Source organism: Delphinus delphis, chromosome 18 (genome assembly GCF_949987515.2).
Source record: "Delphinus delphis chromosome 18, mDelDel1.2, whole genome shotgun sequence".
Lineage (NCBI taxonomy): Eukaryota > Metazoa > Chordata > Mammalia > Artiodactyla > Delphinidae > Delphinus > Delphinus delphis.
The window spans coordinates 16,321,805-16,340,164 of NC_082700.1; the positions used below are offsets into that span (position 1 = coordinate 16,321,805).

Genomic DNA, 18,360 nt, shown 5'->3' on the forward strand with positions numbered 1-18,360 from the left:
TACCTTAAAAGGCTCTAATTCTATCCTGACAAACAGTAAAGAGAGCAAATAAGTACGTTCATGCCATTTCAATGTTCTTCTTCAAACATGTGGATTTAAGCCAGTTGGGTTTGGAATCCATTTAGTTTGTGATTTTGCCAAGAGTTTTGTGGGTGTAAAGTTTAAAAATAGCTATGTACACATAGGATGTCTGTGGGGAAAAGTGGGTAAATTCTAGGTTGGAAAAAGGTTCTGTGAGCAAGTGCCCTCAATGTTTAGTTCCAAATGTTTGCAAAGACAAACATTTTGGAGATCAGAGTAACAGTCCTGTTTCACCCTTGGTCTAAAGCAGGGTGCAACTGCATCCAAACGTGGGCGTGGGTAGGTGACTCAGAAATATGTAATGGGGGGAATTAAAGACCCAGAAAAAAGAATTAAAGTCTAAAAAGAGGTGAGGGAGGAAACAGGGAGAAAAAGTTCCCGTATAAATAGACTAGTAAAGTCAGGCGTTTTCAGACTGGAAGCATGGAGGCAGATGGAATTAAAGCCAAAAAATACAGTAAGTGGCTGAGGTCAGGGTAATTGCAGCCTTGCTCGGTCACGGCCTCATGAGTTTTCCTCCCTGCGCACAATTTCCCCCCTCTCAACCCTCCAGGACTGTGGATTGATTAATTATGAAGCGAGCGGCCTGATCGGGGTCAGGGGCCTTGACTCGGGAATGTGAAGGTGGGGATTTATCATCAAAGGAGCACCAGACAGGCCAGCCACAAACAAATCCATCTCTCACGCACTCACCCCTTCCAATCTTATTTATCGAGGTACTGCTTAGACTAAAGACTTAGTTTATAATTTGCCTGGGTGGATAAATCTCGTATCTAAACAACTACAGGGCTAAGTATCACGTGATCCGTCCCGAGTCAGGGACAACCTAGTACCAGCACATCACAGCAGTGGGAAGGGTGCTCTGACTTCCCGGAGGAGGTGTTTGCACTGGCCTTTGGTGGACGGTGGGATCCTGATGGGTAGAGAGTTGGAGAGGAATAACCTGAGCTTTGGCACGTGGGTGGGAAAGCACCAGGTGTGGTTAGTGAAGCGTAGAATAGTTAAGTGCTAAGATGGAAGAGGTGCTGGGGACCACGGTGAAGGCCTGAGAGTGTGTCTGGGGAGAGGGCACTTTTGCTTGGTCGGTAAGAGGGAACCATGGGAGGGTTTTGAGCACGAGGATGCGCAAAGCACGTTAAAAATTGGCAGTCGTGTGTAGACGGACAGGAGTGGATGGATGTTGGGGCCATGGAGACCAGTTGGGAGTGTATGGCCATAGCCCAGGTGAGGATAACACAGTACACAAAGACACTGGAGAGTGGGCATAACTCTGAGGCAACCAAATCAAGGGTGCGAAAATATTTCTTCATTTTCTTTTGAATCCGGCCAATTCTGACTCAAAACCGTCATCCTGTGTGTCATTGGGAAATTCCATTGAGTTATAATTGAGGGCTGCTCTCCTTGGAATAGGGACATATCAGAGTCTTGGAGGATAATATGATAGGTGAAATGGGGAAGAGGCCTCTGGTCTCTTGTGGTCCTGCAGTGGTCCATGAAGCCAGTTTCTGCACCTTGAAGACAAATACCCAGGTGAAGTGAGTATTTGGAAGCCCTCACTTTACAGAGGAGGAACCTGAGCCACAGAAGATTACAGAACTGTCCAAAGTTTCACAGCTAGTTAGAAGACCTGGCTCCAATCTTTTTTATTGCTGAATAGTATTCCACTGTGTATGTGTATGTATGTGTGTGTGTGTGTGTGTATATATGTGTGTATATATATATATATATATATATATCTCACATCTTCTTTATCCATTCATCTGTTGATGGACATTTAGGTTGCTTCCATACCTTGGCAATTTTAAATAATGCTGTTATGAACTTTGGGGTATCTTTTCTAGTTAGTGTTTTCATTTTCTTTGGCTATATACCCAGGAGTGGAACTGCCGGGTCACAGGGTAGTTCTACTTTTAGTTTTTTGAGAAACCTCCGTATCGTTTTCCATAGTGGCTGCACCAGTTTACATGTCCACCAACAGTGTACGAGGGTTCCCTTTTCTCCACGTCTTTGCCAACATTTCTTGTTTGTAGTCTTTTTGATGATAGCCATTCTGACAGGTGTGAGGTGATATCTCATAGTGGTTTTGGTTTGCGTTTCCCTGAGGATTAGCGATGTTGAGCATCGTTTCACGTGCCTGTTGACCATCTGCGTTTCCTTTTGGAAAAATGTTTGACACGCTTCTTTACAATGTTTTTCTCTGCATTGTTTTACACGGTCAGGGGATATATTTACATATATATGTATGTATGTAAACGTTACGTATGTATATATGTGTTTATGTATGTATGTATATACACACACCTACACATACATACATTCAGGTTGTTCCTCAATGGTTTGTAATTATAAAGTGCACGGTGAGAAACAGATGCATGTTTTTATCTCTGTTTTGGGTAATTTCCTTGGGAGAGACTCCTGGAAATTGAATTACAAGCCAGGAGCATTTTTACAGCTACTGACATATCTATTGCCATACTTTTTTCCAAAACGATTGTGCCTGTTACTGCTAAAAGCCTTGTGTAAACATAAACTTTGTATTAATTTTAAAACTTTTGCTAATTTGAAAGGTGGAGATGACCTCTCGTGTGCCAGGCTTTGCCTCCTGATCTCATTTATTCCTCAGAATGACCCTATGACGAAGGCCTTGTTCCTTAAAATATTATTAATCTTGCTGGCTGAGTTTTTTGGCACCCTCTTGAATTTTGCCTCTGAGGTGAGTGTGCCCCTCACCTGCCCTAGACCCAGCTCTGATTCACTCCACTTTGCAAATGAGGAAACCAGGGGTGAGAAATGAAGTTTACTGATTAGGGTCACACGGCCAGTAAGTCTCAGTGATGACATTCAGATCTGGGTACGTGTGACTCCGGAACCCTGTTTCTTTCTACTAAGCTGTCTGGGTGCTTCAGTCTGGGTTTTTGAATGTGAATAATGAGGAGAGAGAAGAAACCATTAAACAGAACTGAGGAATCCCAGAGAAGGAGCTGGTCCTTTCCGGCGTGTAAGGGTGTGGTAGCAGTTTAATGTGGGCCACGTGGATTTGGGGGCACAGGGAGACCAGACCCGTCTACTGTGGGGCGAGTAGCAGGAGGTTGAAGATTCAGGTCTGTCCCTCAGGAAGGAGTGTGACTGAGTGTGAGAAAGGGCCAGGGCACACCTCGCTGGAAGCTCTAGTGCTTATGTAATCTGAGCGCAAAGGCCGGCTTAGACCCAGAATAGGGCCGTGACCAGGCAGAGTTCCTGGGGATGGTCACAGTCACACATGGTTGGGTCACAGTTCTGAGCCTGCCGTCCGGCGCCCGGCCGTGGTCCCCTCCACAGTGGCATCCAGTGCACGGTGTCCAGCTGGGGCACAGCTGGACCAGGAAATACTGGAAGCCCGGGCTGGGCTGTGAGTTCTGACACCGACCAAAGGAGCGAAGGAGTCACTGCACGTCTCCAGAGCCAGCTTGAGGTGAACACAGGCCTGGACTGCCATGACCTTTCTGGCCACGCAGAGTGGCAGAGCCTGGACTGATTGACTTAACATTGGGCAGCATAGGCTCGTTTTGCAGGAAGTGGGACTAAGTCTCAGCATGCCCCCAGGGTGAGTCGTCTCCCTGCTGTGCACACCAGTTTCCTCTGTTGTGCCCGGTTGCATTTTCAGTCTTCAGACCACTTTCAAGGGCAGAGGATCTGGCAGTAGGTCTGTTCTACTCATCAGTCTGTTGTTGCCTCTGACCTCGTTGGAATCACTCACATCTTCTGCGGTCAGGAGGGGGCCTGAGCGGCTAATGGAGGGTTCTGGCCCTGGGTGCAGAGGAGGCAAGGTTAGCTTCTGGGAGTAGTGCACATTTTAGGGAGCATTTGGGAAGGTGGAACAAGTTTGGCCTAATTGAAGCCTGTAAGAGTGGGGTGAAAGTTGGCCGAGTAGCCATGGGTGGATGGACCACAGTGTGGTCTGGTAGTTACAGGGTAGAAATAGCAAAAGTGCAGGATGGCTCGGCTTGGGGGCCTGGCAGATGGGGCAACAGACACAGAGAGAGGTGCAGATGCTACACAGGCAGCAGTGAGACCGTCAGCCCTGGGCTCCAGGTGGGGTGGGCAGGCCTGGAAACCAGGAGAGAGGAGGGGAGGGGAGACGGGCGGGGAGATGGCCGAGAGGAGGAGGTTTTGTAGGCTTGAGGGATTGGGTGGGGGGCTGAGGGGCGAGGATGTGTTTAGGGAAGGGCCGCTCAGAGCTGGGGATCTGGGGGAAGGAGCAGGGTTGAGGGGTAACAAGCACCAGGGTCTGGTTTCATAGGCAGTGGCTTGAAATGGAGGAAAGAGACAAGCCAGGGAGGTGGAGGGTGTGATGATGGAAAGATGACTTCCTACCGGGCGGAATTCTGTCCACAGAGACGACTGAGAGGTGATGGTGGAATTGCTCATTTAAAAAAAAATAAATTTATTTATTTATTTTTATTTTTGGCTGTGTTGGGTCTTGGTTGCTGAGAATTGCTACTTTTAAAGAGTGCATTGAAGCTAAACCCTGTCTGTCCTCCCCGCACCAGGGAGTCTGTGAAGGAGACTGGGGCCCGCCAGAGCCCGAGGGAAGAGAAAGAGAACATCAGCCTCTATGAAACGTTGGCTGTGTTACAGGCAATACAGGGACTTTTGCGCAAATTATATAACTTAGTTATCATAGTGACCCTCCAGGGTAGGTATTGTCGTCCATAGTTTACAGATGATGAAATTGAGGTGCAGTGAAGTGAAATAACTTGCCTTGGGTTCACAGAGTGAGTGGTGGAGTCAGAATGGGAAGCCAGGCTTAGCTGATGCCACAATCGAGACTCCGTATATGTAACTGTGTTAGATCCTTTAGGAGGATTATAAAATCTGCAGGTAAGGGTTTCCCTGGTGGCGCAGTGGTTAAGAATCCACCTGCCAATGCAGGGGACACGGGTTCGACCCCTGGTCTGGGAAGACCCCACATGCCGCGGAGCAACTAAGCCCGCGTGCCAGTACTGAAGCCTGCGCTCTAGAGCCCGCAACTCACAACAAGAAAAGCCACAACAAGAGAAGCCACCGCAATGAGAAGCCTGCGCACTACAGCGAAGAGTAGCCCCGCTCGCTGCAACTAGAGAAAGCCCGCGCGCAGTAACAAAGACCCAGTGCAGCCAAAAATAAAATAAATAAATGTAAAAAACCACCATTCACTTTATAGCAGTACACGATATATACTCAATAAATATTTGTTAATCAATAAATATTATTTTTAAAAAATAGAAAGAAAATCTTCAAAAAAAAAAAAATCTGCAGGTAAGAGGTAGCTAGTCACGGTGGGAGTAGTAGTTCGTTCGTTCCCTGAGGATGAGATGGCGTCTCTCCTATTCAGTCCCAGGTCCCCTTGGCTGACATGAAGCTGTTCTGTGAGGTTTGGTTGTCAACTAATTTGACTTAGTGATCAAACTGTGCAGTACTTTGTGCATTCTGGATGTTAAAAGTTTTTGTTTATTCATGATATCAAATTTACCAGCCTATGAGGGGAAATGAAGACTTTATGTAGTTTTTATATGTTGTACAATAATATTTCTTCAAATAAATCTCTCCTATAAATTAAAAAAAAAGCCACAAACGGCCCACTGCCTGACACATAGTGGGGCTCCGTAAATTCTTGTTGAATGAATGAGTAAATCCACTCAGATCACTGAAAAAAGAGGTACAGGGAACTGAATTCCTATCAGTTTTCAGCAATCTCAGTGGAGGGTGGGCTGAGGGGATTTATAACTTACCTGGAAGGCCTTCGAAGTGCTAGAAGCCCCTGTAACCAGTGGAGGTAGTGGGGAGGGGTGTTAGACAATTGGAGTTGACTTTGGAACTGCAGAATGTGGATGAAGATGCAGGGGGGCTCCAGTCGATGTGGGCTTTCTATCCACAAGGCTAGAACCGTGGGTAGGAGCCTGCCGTCTCCCAGGAGGATGTGGGCCTCACCACTTGCCCTCTGCTTGCCGAACTTTACAGATCTGGTCTCAAGAGACTGGAGGAAGCCAGCTTCCAGGCTTTCTGCCCAGAGGCAGATTTCCCTCTTCCTACAGTGTGGCTGGAGATGTCCAGGGAGGCTCATCCAAAGCGGCAGGCTGTGTCCACTCCTCCAGGTCTTGTAAATTCCACCCTTCAAGCAGGAACGCTACCAACTTGGTCCAGAAAAACCCTACAGAGAAAATCCCTTATGAAAATGCTCTTCTGAGAAACTGATTTGACTTATTTTTATTTATTTTACTTATTTTATATTGGAGTGTAGCTGATTAACAATGTTCTGTTAGTTTCAGGTGTACGACAGAGTGATTCAGTTATACATATACATGTATCTATTCTTTTTCAAATTCTTTTCCCATTTAGGTTATTACAAAATATTGAGCAAAGTTCCCTATGCTATACAGTAGGTTCTTGTTGGTTATCTATTTAAAATATAGCAGTGTGTACGTGTCAATCCCAAGCTCCCAGTCTATGCCTCCCCTCAACCCTTTCCCCCGGTAACCATAAGTTTGTTCTCTAAGTCTGTGAGGAGAGTGATTTTAGACATCTTTGCTAAGAAAAACTTGGTTTCTGTTGAGAAACAGCATCGAGGCAACTTAAATTACAATGAAATAAGACAATGTCACCGGATTCTCTAATTGTAAATGAGAACCACCACTAAGCTTCTCATGTTTCCCTTTTTGCTTTGGCTTCTAGGAAATTCATCTGCAGCAGTTTTTCTTTATGGTTCGAGTATTTCTAGCCTTTTTTTCCTTAGCCCTTGCATCACCTTATATAACTGTAATTTCAGTTGCTTCAATACCTTGTGGAAATAAAACAATTAAATGCAGAACAGTACATGGAAGTGAAGGGCCTCCCTGTGTTCATCAGGGTGGAGTCTTCTGCGAAGAAAAGGGCAGTTGTTGGCCCTCCTGGGCACGATGGCCACTAGGTGGCACCAAAGCCTTCCCACAGCCCTTCTTAGCCAGGCGATTTGGCCTGAAAGCGTTTCTGTGTAAGCATTTCTGGCCATTTCTTGGACTGTGCTAACCACGTTGAGAGCTGCTCCTGTCCAGAATGCACTAGGTTTAGTTCTAGGGTCTGGGCAAAGCTGACCTAAGGGAGTCTGGCTGGCTTCTTTCAGATATTCAACCTATGAGATCAAATAAGGTGGGGCAGCTCTGAACCAGACTAGGCCAGCTGGGGGCTGTGCATCCTCCTTGGAAGCAGCTCCACTTTCTACACCATCCAAGGCAGTGCAAGGTGGGACCCTCATCACACACGGAGAGTTTAGGGGGTGTGTTATAGGGGCGCAGGGAAGGGGCTTTTCAGCACCCCCAAGTCTTCTGGTGACTTCTATCTGACGTGAACATCACCATTAATGTTTGCCTCTGTTATTCACTAAGAGAAATTGTCATTTAAAGCCATTTTGTATCTAGGCCTCTATGCCCAAGACTAGAAAACAGCCTTCAGTAGAAGCTGGAAGAATGTAATTCTATAACCTTTAAATTCAGGTTCTTGAACTCTCCTGAATCTATTTGTTATAATAATTGTGACAAAAGAGGTTTCCTTTGAGAATCCATTTTTATTCATGCCAATTTCTCATGTTGTTTTCTCAAGCCTCTAATAGTATCTGATCAATTGTGTTTCTAGAGAATTAAAGAGAAGCGGAATCCTACAAATCAGGAGGGGGCATTTATGTCCAGACCGGGAACGTGGTGCAACGTGGCCCGGGGCAGGGTGGGGAAGGCGACGAACCAGCTGTTCCCGCTGCTTGCGTGAAATTCAGACTTGGGGTCACTGGCCAGAACTGGTCATGACAGCGCTCTGAGGGCTCGGAAGGGAGAAGCTCTCTACTGTTTATCTGCTCTTAAAAATCTCTTCTAGGAATTCTATGTGTCTACTCAGGTGCCTCTTACCTGGTGGAATGGAGAATTCATTCATCTTCAGAAAGCCCAGTAGGGGGATAGGAAGTACCTGCATTTCTCCTGATTCACAAGGGTCTAAAGAGATCAGCCATGGGTTCAAGGGTCTTCCCAATACAAGTAAACATTTGGCCTCACCTGGAAGGTGCTAGACGGTGCAGCCCAGCAGGCTTCCATGTGACCGCTCCCCTGTCCTGGGGTCTCAGGGCTCAAGCAGCAGCCAGTGCTACAACCTACCTTGTACTCCACACATCAGCCCCTCGACCGTCGCAAAAGTCTCTTCGGTGGCTCACCACCCTCCCCCATGGGTACTACCCTCCCCCTCCCCCATGGGTGACCCAAGATGATTTCAGTAGGGCTCACTCTCCAGGTCCATTAGGGACCCCCGAGATCTTTAAAGCAGATACTAGGTGGTACGTAGGGTGGGCCATGGTCAGACCGGGAGTAGTAATTTGGGGAGTCTTATGTGGAAAAGAGGCAAGTAAGGGATGGGCTGTGAACTAGACCAGGGCACTTACTAACACCCCCGCCCCCCCAGGGCAATGTTAGGGGGAACTGCAAGGTCAAGGAGACGTTTTGTCCATTAAATAACAAAAAACTAGGGTTAAAGTCTAGATGTCCTCCATCACAGAGCCAAATCCAGGAGAAAAATAAATTTATGAGACAACCTCAATTTTTTTTTAATTGAACAAATTTATTGAGCACCTACAGTATGCCAGCATCTATCACAATAATAATCCAAAAGAGTCAGGATCTACCAGTGGGTATCAGGAGCCCTCCTGGATGAGGACAATGCTAGCGGTAGGTCAGAAAAGGGAGCGATGCCCTCAGTCGTGTCTCTGTGACTCCTCCTCAGAGTGACTGCCATCTGTGGGGAGGGGAGCATCTGAGTGTGGTCTGCGGTGGGCTTCTCTCCCCTTCTCCCCTTGTGTTATGGCGGGCATCTTGCATTTTCTGCTTTTGAAGGGGTTTGCTGACATCTTTTGGGGTCACTCAGTTTGGTAGACTACACTGTGCTGAGGCAGGGGTCGGTGAGAAAGGACGGGGGCAGAGTGCATCAGCGCTGTGCTCTGAAGCATCTGTAGGGGGTGTGTGTGAATATTCTGAACTAAGGGCACTGGTGAGGATGAAGACAGGAGGAGCCGTCACCTGGCCGCGGGTCTACTCGTGGATGCCTCGGTGACTTTTGCTATCCTGAGCTTGTCTACTGCTCCCTGGGGCTGCGTCAGCACCCTGAATGATTAGCGTGTTGTTTTGCATCATCAGCTATTGTCTGTGAGTCACATTTCCGGGCAGCAGGTGGACGGCCTTCTAGGCATCATCTCTGCAGAAAGAAGCCCCACGCTGCTCTGAGCCCTGTGGTTCTGTAGTCACCAGTGTGGCCCCTACAGTGTATTTTCTTGGTCTCGGGCACCACAGCAGCAGAGGGATGCAACCCTCTGTTCTTTATCGTTGACCGTGGCTGAGATCTCAAATCAACGTCAGTCTAGCACAGGGGTTGGCAAACTACGACCTTTGGGCGAAATCTGACCCTCCACCCGTTCTTGTAAAATAATTTTCTTGGAACTCAGCCGCTCCCATTCATTTATATATCATAGGCTGCTTTCACACTATAATGACAGAGACTGTATGGCTGGCAAAGCTGGAAGTATTTATTATTTAGCCCTTTAAAAAAATTTGCTCACTCCTGGTCTAGAATTATAGAAGACCATATTTTTTTTTTTTTTTTTTTTTTGCGGTACGCAGGCCTCTCACTGCTGTGGCCTCTCCTGTTGCGGAGCATAGGCTCCGGACGCGCAGGCTCAGCGGCCATGGCTCACGGGCCCAGCCACTCCGCGGCATGTGGGATCCTCCCGGACCAGGGCACAAACCCGTGTCCCCTGCATTGGCAGGCGGACTCTCAACCACTGCGCCACCAGGGAATCCCCGAAGACCATATTTTTATTTACTTAAGTCAGAGCAGAATATTGTAATTCGGAGTCCTGGAATATGCGGGATGTTCGGGGTAGGAGGTAAGGTTCTCATTACAGGGATGGCAAAGACTTGAGGCTTCAGCTCGAGTCTGATCGCTGGTAACGGCTGCCGGGAGGACTGTGTTGAAGAGGATTCTGAAGCTGTGTCTGGGCTGGTGTGGGCGCTTCCAGAGAGGTGTAAACGGGGCCGTGAGTCATTCAGGCAGGGAGCACCAGAGTGGGACGTAAGCAAGGCAGGCAAGTCTGTGCTCTTCCCCAAAGGTATACAGCAACTAGGGACAGCTTGGCGTTGTCCCCGACGCCAGCACTTGGCACTGTAGAGGCTGGAATTGTAAACATACCCTTACTGGAGTGGGAGAGAGGTGAGATTTAAATACTGTTCACGCTGTGGCAGAAGCAGGCAATGGCGGGCAAGGCCAAGGTCAGGTTAGAGCTCCAGCTTTAATTAAGGCTCCTATGCACGCGTGCAGCAGTGTTGGTTCACGACAGCATTCTGTGTAAAGCTTCCCGCTTGGAGAAGAGGGGAGTGCATTTATTAACCTGTGCAATCAAAATGCCAGTTAAAAGTGTTATGAATTATTTAAACATGAAAAAGGGTGTGTGATGATGCATGTTTACTGGAGAAAGCAGTGCAAAATATGGTTCCTGTCATTTGCACAGATCTGTGTATGTATAGCCCTTGGATTGTGGTTTTAAAAATTGAAGCAACTTAAGAATACCCACTATGTCTAATAACCTACTATTCTGTAACTCCAAGAACGATTCTTCCTCATTGATCCAGGCAAATCTAGGTAGCGGAGTCTTCTGTAGACCCCCAACTGTTACAGTGAATGTGTTTGAAAGATGTGTGCAAATCTAGTTTTGGGAACTCAAAATCGTATTATAAATGCACTACAGTGACTCCTTTCACTGTAATGGTACCTGGAAATTCTCAGGGCCACTGCTCCCTGGTAAGGTAAACAGAGATGGAGAATCCAGTAAGGTGGAATTATGCGCACTAATCTCTCATACAAGTCACTTGGTATCTTTCTCACATTCAACGTTTTTTGGCTTTAATTGTTTTTCCTTCCCAGCATGAAAAATTGTGAAATCAACTCCAGCTGACTAGGTTTTCTTTCCATTTCAAATAATTATATGAAGCATTTAAATAAGTGCACCAAACCATCTCTCAAATGGAACTGAGTATTCAAAACATATATTTTATGCCTTAAGTTTGTTGAGAATTTATTTGCATAAAAATCCCAGTATATTTCCACTGAGCCCGCCACCTTGCAGGTAACGGGTGGTGTGTCAAACGTGCTACTAATGACCTCGTGAGACAGATAATTAGATTCCGGAGGACCTGGGGACGCGGGGCCGAGAACACGGGTGGCGTGCAGACCCCAGAGGGGCAGGGGCACCTGAGCCTGTGGGTCTGAAAGACAAGAGTCGGGTGTGTTCAGATGTAGAATTCCTCCTCCACGTCGTTGTCCGCGCCTCCGGCCAGCACTGAGGGTGGCAGGACGCCTCTGCCAGTCTGCTGGGCGTCGGGAGCATCGTAAGGGAGTTCTGGGGGTGACTCTGGGAGCCAGGAGGTGTCGGAAGCTGGGGAAGTGGTGACAGCTGTGGCCGAGGAGCTGGAAGGCCCTTTGGTGAACAGAGGGAGGGCAGCCCAGGAGGCCTCTGTGGTCACGCCGCCCCCAGCGGGCAGGGGTCCTTCTCTGGAAGCCCTGCGCTCTGACCAGAGGCTGCTGCATCTTTCGGAGGGGAGCAGTGTCTCCACGGGGCTGCAGAACCTGCTGGGTGCAGAGTATGCAGAGACCACGGACAGGTCGGAGGAGGAGAGCCGCAGCCCCGTGTCCACGTCCGTCTCCTGGGCCCCCTCTAAGTCATCGATGGAGAGGAGGTGGCCGTGCCTCCGCTCCGACGCCCTCTGTCCCGGGCCGTCTGTGTTTGCAAAGAACAGTGGTTCAGCTGAGGAGGCCGGGGAGGGGTCTCCCGTGGGCAAACAAAACAGGGACTTGCTTCTCTGGAAAGGCCAGGGGAGGCTGGGAGGGCTGCCGGCTGGTCTGGCCAAGTCCTGCGGCTGCCGGGTAGGCAGGCCTGTCTGGCCGAACCCCAGGTCTGAAGTGTCCATCGGGGGCTGCGGGCCGCTGCAAGGGGTCTGGCTCTGTGCAGCGGCACTCGGAGAAGGCGTGGACCCAGCTTTCTGCTCTGAGGCGTGGTGAGCTCTGCTGGGTTTAGGGCACTTCCTGCGTACCCTCTGTGCCTGCAGGGGGAAGAGGGCATATCACATCAGTGCAGGACTGGCGGTCACCAGGGACGGGGATTCCGCTGTTAACAGAACGTGAGACACATTTCCTGATGACTGGAAACTTCTGGCAATGTCTCGGCAGTAAAGCATTACCAGAAATTTCATTCTCCAAATTCTAAAGCAAAGACAGAGGTAGCGGAGCTTGGGGGAATACAGATCAGACTTCTCAGTCTGAGCAGACATCCCCAAACCCAGGGGGAGACGCAGTCCCTTGTCACGACAGGGAACGGTACGTCTTCCAGTGCACACGCAAGGATGCTCAACAGATTAGCCGCAAGCATGAGGCCTGGCTGAGCAGGAGAGGGGAGACAAGAATTACCATTCAATGCAAGAAGGTTGCTTGAAGGGTTTATCTCCCTCCAACCAAAGCCCCACTGTTTGGAAATACTACTGACGGCAGCATGGAAGGATCGGGATGGGACTTGACTCCAGTGCACGTGTGAACATCAGGACACAGCCTAGGGGTGGCCTACGATTCAGGGCAGTACATCTTCAAAGAGTGCAGGGCTATCAGGAAATCGGCATTTATTTACTTGCTCTAAGGAACTCCACGATACTCCTCTATTTTGCCTTTCAGAAACTGTATGGGAAAGGGGGCGGTTGACTACTGACTAACCCCGTGGATGCCCCACAGGGCTTGGACAAGCAGTTTCACCCTTTAACACTCTGCCCTGTCCTCCTAGTCTCCCTGACCTTCCCTGCAGCTCTGCAGGAAGCTGTTTCTGCTGCACAGAACTGGGGCTTCACTTCCGATTCTCATGCACCCCTGGGGCTGCTGCTCTCGGGTTCTCCCCCTGGTCTGGTTCACCAGACCTGCAGGCCAAAGTCTGGATTACTTACTACCCAGATAATGGATCTGGGGACAGTGGGTCTGGCTCTGCTCTGTATAGGATTACCTGATTTATGAATCCCTGCAACAAGAGGGCTGAGGGCAGTTTACTATAAGGGCTATTTCCTAGCACCCAGCAGGCTACGAGACATTGGCTCTTCCCTGGACAGGCAAGTCCCCCACCTCCCTGTTAGACAGGAACCTGGTTTTTTCATAGCCACCTGGGAAATTTTATTCAATGCAATATACACTTATTTGTACCTATTACAGGTACAGGAGGAGACACTACAATGAGAAGGACTGTCCTCAACTACATGAACCTTATATCTCATTGACAGGGTCGGAGACAAAAAGAACTCAGACAAGGGCGTGTGAAGACAGGCACAATACTAGGCCGAAGAGCGAGAGGCCGTGCCTGCCCGCGGGAGCACAGGAGTCTTCAGTTGGAGGTGGCCATGGAGATGGGCGGCTGTCGTCCTAGTGGGTGGCACGCGTGGAGAGGATGCTGTGCTGGAGAGAGAGGCCAAGACAAACGGGCTGACTGTTGGCAGGTAAGCAAGGGAGTTGCAGGGAGCGGGGAGCAAGCAGCTCGGCTTGATTACAGACCAGGTGCCTGGAAAGCAGTGCTGTAGGTCAGCTTGGGGATGGAGTCTACTATTGGTCAAGGAGACCCTGACCGTGTGGGTAAGAAATCCACAGACTTATCCTTCTGCTGGGGCCATGTTCACTCATTATGTTTTTTTCTATAGGACCATTCCTTTCACTGATTTCTTAGATCTTTTTTGCCTAATTCCAGATATCTCTTAATCCTATAAACAGACCGACTGACTCATTGTTTTTCAATCAACATTTACTGAGAGTCTTTTAAGCAGAGCTCCTCAACTTGTGTGTTTAAGCTTTGCCTGGGTTATAAAGGTGTGCTGAGGACTGATCTCTGTCACCAGCAGCCTCTCGTACCACAGAAATATTATCGTTTCCTATGTGCTCTGATGTGAAAAAGGTCTGGAGGACCAGGCACAGATAATTTTGAATAAGACACGATCTTAGCCCCCCACAATTAACAATACAACGGTCAAGTGTAATAAAGTGAGCCACAATGATAAAGTGAGCGGCGATATAATGGGGGCGTTTGGGGCACCAAGGGGGGAGGGGTTGATTTTACAGAGGGGGTGAGGCAGCACGGGGAGAGGGTAGAAAAAGCTTGCCTTGAAGTCATGACTGGACAGAATCTTGGAAGTGGAAGAGGGGTTTGTCAACTGGAGGGCAGTGGGCGTGGCATGGAAAGGCACACAGGCACAGAGGCAGCCTGAGCAGCCTGGGGGCATGAACCAAAACAAGAGGCGAGCCCTGAGAAGTGAGAGGAGCCTCATCGGGGCGTGCTGTTGTGTGCGCAAGCTCCCTCTCCCTCTATATTCTTTTTCAGATTCTTTTCCATTTTGGTTATTACAAGATACTGAGTATAGTTCACTATGCTACACAGTAAATCCTTGTTGTTCATCTATTTTATAGATGGTAGTGTGTATCTGCTAATCCCAAACTCCTAATTTATCCATCCCTCTTGCCTTTCCTCTTTGGTAACCATAAGTTGTTTTCTATGACAGTGAGTCTGTTTCTGTTTTGCAGGTAAGTTCATTTGTATCATACTTTAGATTCCACTCATAACGGATGTCATATGATATTTGTCTTTCTCTGTCTGACTTAGTATGATAATCTCTAGGTCCATCCATGTTGCTGCAAATGGCATGATTTCATTCTTTTTTATGGCTGAGTAATATTCCATTGTATGTATGTACCACATCTTCTTTATCCATTCATCTATCGATGGGCACTTAGGTTGCTTCCATGTCTTGGCTATTGTAAATAGTGCTGCAATGAACATTGGGGTGGATTTATCTTCTCGAATGACGGTTTTCTCTGGATATATGCCCAGGAGTGCTGGATCATATAGTAGCTCTATTTTTAGTTTTTTAAGGAACCTCCATACTGTTTTCCATAGTGACTGTACCAATTTACATTCCTGCCCATGGTATAGGAGGGTTCCCCTTTCTCCACACCCTCTCTAGCATTTATTATTTGTAGACTTTTTGATGATGGTTAATCTGACTGGTATTAGGTGATACCTCATTGTAGTTTTGATTTGCATTTCTCTAATAATGAGCAATGCTGAACATCTTTCCATGTGCCTGTTGGTCATCTGTATGTCTTCCTTGGAGAAATGTCTCTTTAGGTCTTCTGCCCATTTTTTTGATTGGGTTGTTCGTTCTTTTGTTATTGAGTTGTATGAGCTGTTTGTATATTTTGGAGATTAATCCCTTGTCAGTTGCATCGTTTGCAAATATTTTCTCCCAGCCTGTGGGTTGTCTTTTCGTTTTATGATTTCCTTTGCTGTGCAAAAGCTTATAAGTTTGATTAGGTCTCATTTGTTTACTTTTGCTTTTACTTCTATTGCCTTTGGAGACTGACCTAAGAAAACATTGGTATGATTTATGTCAGAGAAAGTTTTGCCTATGTTCTCTTCTAGGTGTTTTATGGTGTCATGTGTTATATTTAAGTCTTTAAGCCATTTTGGGTTTATTTTTTTGTATGGTGTGAGGGAGTTTACATGCAGCTGTCTAGCTTTCTCAACACCACTTGCTTTTTTCCATTGTATATTCTTGCCTCCTTTGTCCAAGCCTAATTGATGATATGTGTGTGGGTTTATTTCTGGGGTCTCTATTCTGTTCCATTGAGCCATATGTCTGTTTTTGCGCCACTACCATGCTGTTTTGATTACTGTAGCTTTGTAGTGTTGTCTGAAGTCTGGGAGGGTTACTGATCCTCTTCTTAATCCTCAGTCTCTAATTCTGTGTGTGTGGGGTGTCTTTGTCCCCGTGACCTGCTGTCTTCCTGCCCAACAGGCTCTGTACAGCATAATGAAATTCTCAAGCTGTTCTGCTAAGGGTGGTTTAAGGAGCTGAAGGTCAAGAGCAGCAATTACGGAGATTTCTGATGGTCTAAATTATAGATTCTTAAAGAATATGATGCAAAATGTTTTTAGTACAGGTTGTAAGATATGGTTCTCGTAAAGATCACACTCTACAAGGCCATTCTACTTGCATTTTATGTGCATGGGGACCTCACTGAATATGGCAAGGAAGGTGCTGAGCCAAACTCATTCCTCCTGGGGTATGACCCACTCACCAGGGCTTGCTGCTCTGTGCTCCAGTATCCCCTGAACTCCCAACCCAGCCATTCTGACTCTGTGCTGTACTGCTCTGGTTAGCGATCCATCTTCTCTGCAAGGCTCTGTGCTTCACGAGGGAGATCCTGCTCAGCACATACCCTGACCAGGACCCAATACACAGCAGGAACTTAAGCATGAATGAAGAGTCACAGCTTTGGGATGGGGTCAGGAGTGGCCTCAGAAGGCCCATGTGTACCTGGGAGGTGTGACAGCTGAGTGGCTGTTGAAGAGACAAACCAGTTTTCTCAATCATTTGAGTTTGGCTAAATAAGAGAGAAAATAAGTCATGAGGCTCTTTAGAGAAGGAAGTCCTCAGGTACAGAGGCTGCTTCCAGTGGGGGGACAGTGTTTATTAATTAAGAGGTCTGTCTTATTTTTCCAAAGGGCTGAGTCCCTTGGGTGCCCCAGTAAGTATGTACCACCCTGTAACTTGCATGTTCAGAGTCTTATTCGAGGGGCATGCTCTGGGTGAGCATGCTTGCAGTCAGAATCTGCCTGAAAGAGGAAGCCTCTGTGAATACTGCTCCATGAGAAGCAAAAGGCCAAGGTTCTAACTTGAGGAACTGTTTGGAGACATCTGAAGCTTTCCACTGTCAGAGACAGAGTGGTGTTAAATTAGACTCAAAATCAGGAACAGCTGGCAGAGGACGCATCCTTGGTGGTTTTGCAGAGATTTTCATCACTGTGCTCTTATTTTTTTTTTACTGCATCGTGAAGGCAGGAGTCCAGATAAATCCTAATATCTGCTTTGAAGAGAGGTGGTAGCCACTGTTTTTCACTGGAGGGGTGCCCACGTGCACCGTAGAGGTGGCTGCTGGGCAGGTGGGATTCCAGTTGGCACAGCATTGGCCAGTGATGATGCAGGATCCTGGGGTGGGGAGTTGGAGGAGGGTGGCTGCGAGGCTTCACAGCCCCTGCTCCCAGGGTCTGCCCAGGGCTGCTGTGCCCGTGGGATGTGCCTGCAGCAGATCTGGTGGTTTTCTCCAGCTCTGCCTGGAGGCAGAGAAGTCAGCTTCTAAAAGCAGGGTCTTGTCTGTCTGATGACAATTCACATATGCAAAGGATGGCCCTGCTTTTGGTGTCCTTCCCATGGCGATGGCTCTATTTCTGACCTTTCCTGTCTGCCTGTCTGACTTGACCAGGAACACCAGAATCTGAGAATGAACCATCAAAGATGTTTCGAGAAGCTCTTCCCCAGTGGACTTTTCCAGAGTGAAACAACACTCTGGAAAAGCCTCCTTCCTCCCCCAGCTTACGGCTCTCAGGGCTGCCCCTCGGGAGCTTCTCCACGTGACAGCAGCAATATACCTTGAGGATGGCTTCCTTTGCTTCTCTTTGAAGCAGTGCGGGCTAGCTGACTCACTGGAATCCAGTAGTTCCCTCTTTGCTGTTTATGGAACTTTCTCTAAGGAACACAGTAGCATTACATCAATGACTCTGCCTAAAGGCAACCAGCCAGGGAGATCTGGTTGTGTCCCTGAAATCACCAAAAAGCTGAAATGCAGTAAGTGACCCATGAGCTTCACATGGAACTTCGAGCCTGGGCAGTTTGCAATGGAAGGAGTAAAAAGGCCTTTTTCAAGGATCAGGGTGTCTCAACAGACACATGGATAGAATTCCTAGGAAGGGTGATTCTGTCCCTGACCCAGTAAGCCTGTGCAGTGTCTCATGGGTCGATCATGGTCAGGGCATTTTCTCTCACCCTCACACCTCCTCTTTCCAAGAAAGGTCATTTCCTCCTGTTCTGTCCTGGGCAGAAACACAACCAGTGTGGCACTGTCTGTTATGCAGTGAGCCAGCAAAAGACCTTTTAACCCAGGGACTAATAAGAATTAGGGGCACTCTCAAGGAAATTGGGCAATGGGTTCACATGAGAAACCAGATTTTTGTTCTAAATAAAAGCATCGTATTTTGCTTCTCCTTTCACTGTCCTCTGGATTCGGTTTCATATACCCACTAAGAGTACTACCCCCAGAAAAAGCCTATGTTGTCTTCAAAAATTTTTTTTAAGTTAATTAAAATTTTTATTGAAATATAATTGACATATAACATATATTAGTCTC

The 18,360-nt window shown here is 47.7% G+C and overlaps 1 protein-coding gene across 3 annotated transcripts in view; it reads right to left on the reverse strand.

Annotated features, from left to right (window-relative positions):
- Positions 1-5,998: 5,998 nt before the first annotated feature.
- Positions 5,999-18,360, reverse strand: part of FAM124A (family with sequence similarity 124 member A) — a 111,164-nt gene continuing 98,802 nt past the window's right edge. For 2 of the 3 annotated variants that reach the window (XM_059995905.1, XM_059995906.1), the window contains exon 4: positions 11,165-12,200. In XM_059995905.1, the coding sequence (XP_059851888.1) occupies positions 11,391-12,200 (810 nt within the window). In that variant the 3' untranslated portion in view covers positions 11,165-11,390. Of the gene's footprint in view, positions 6,251-11,164; positions 12,201-18,360 lie in introns of those variants that run through there. The other variant, XM_059995907.1, reaches the window with a different exon arrangement.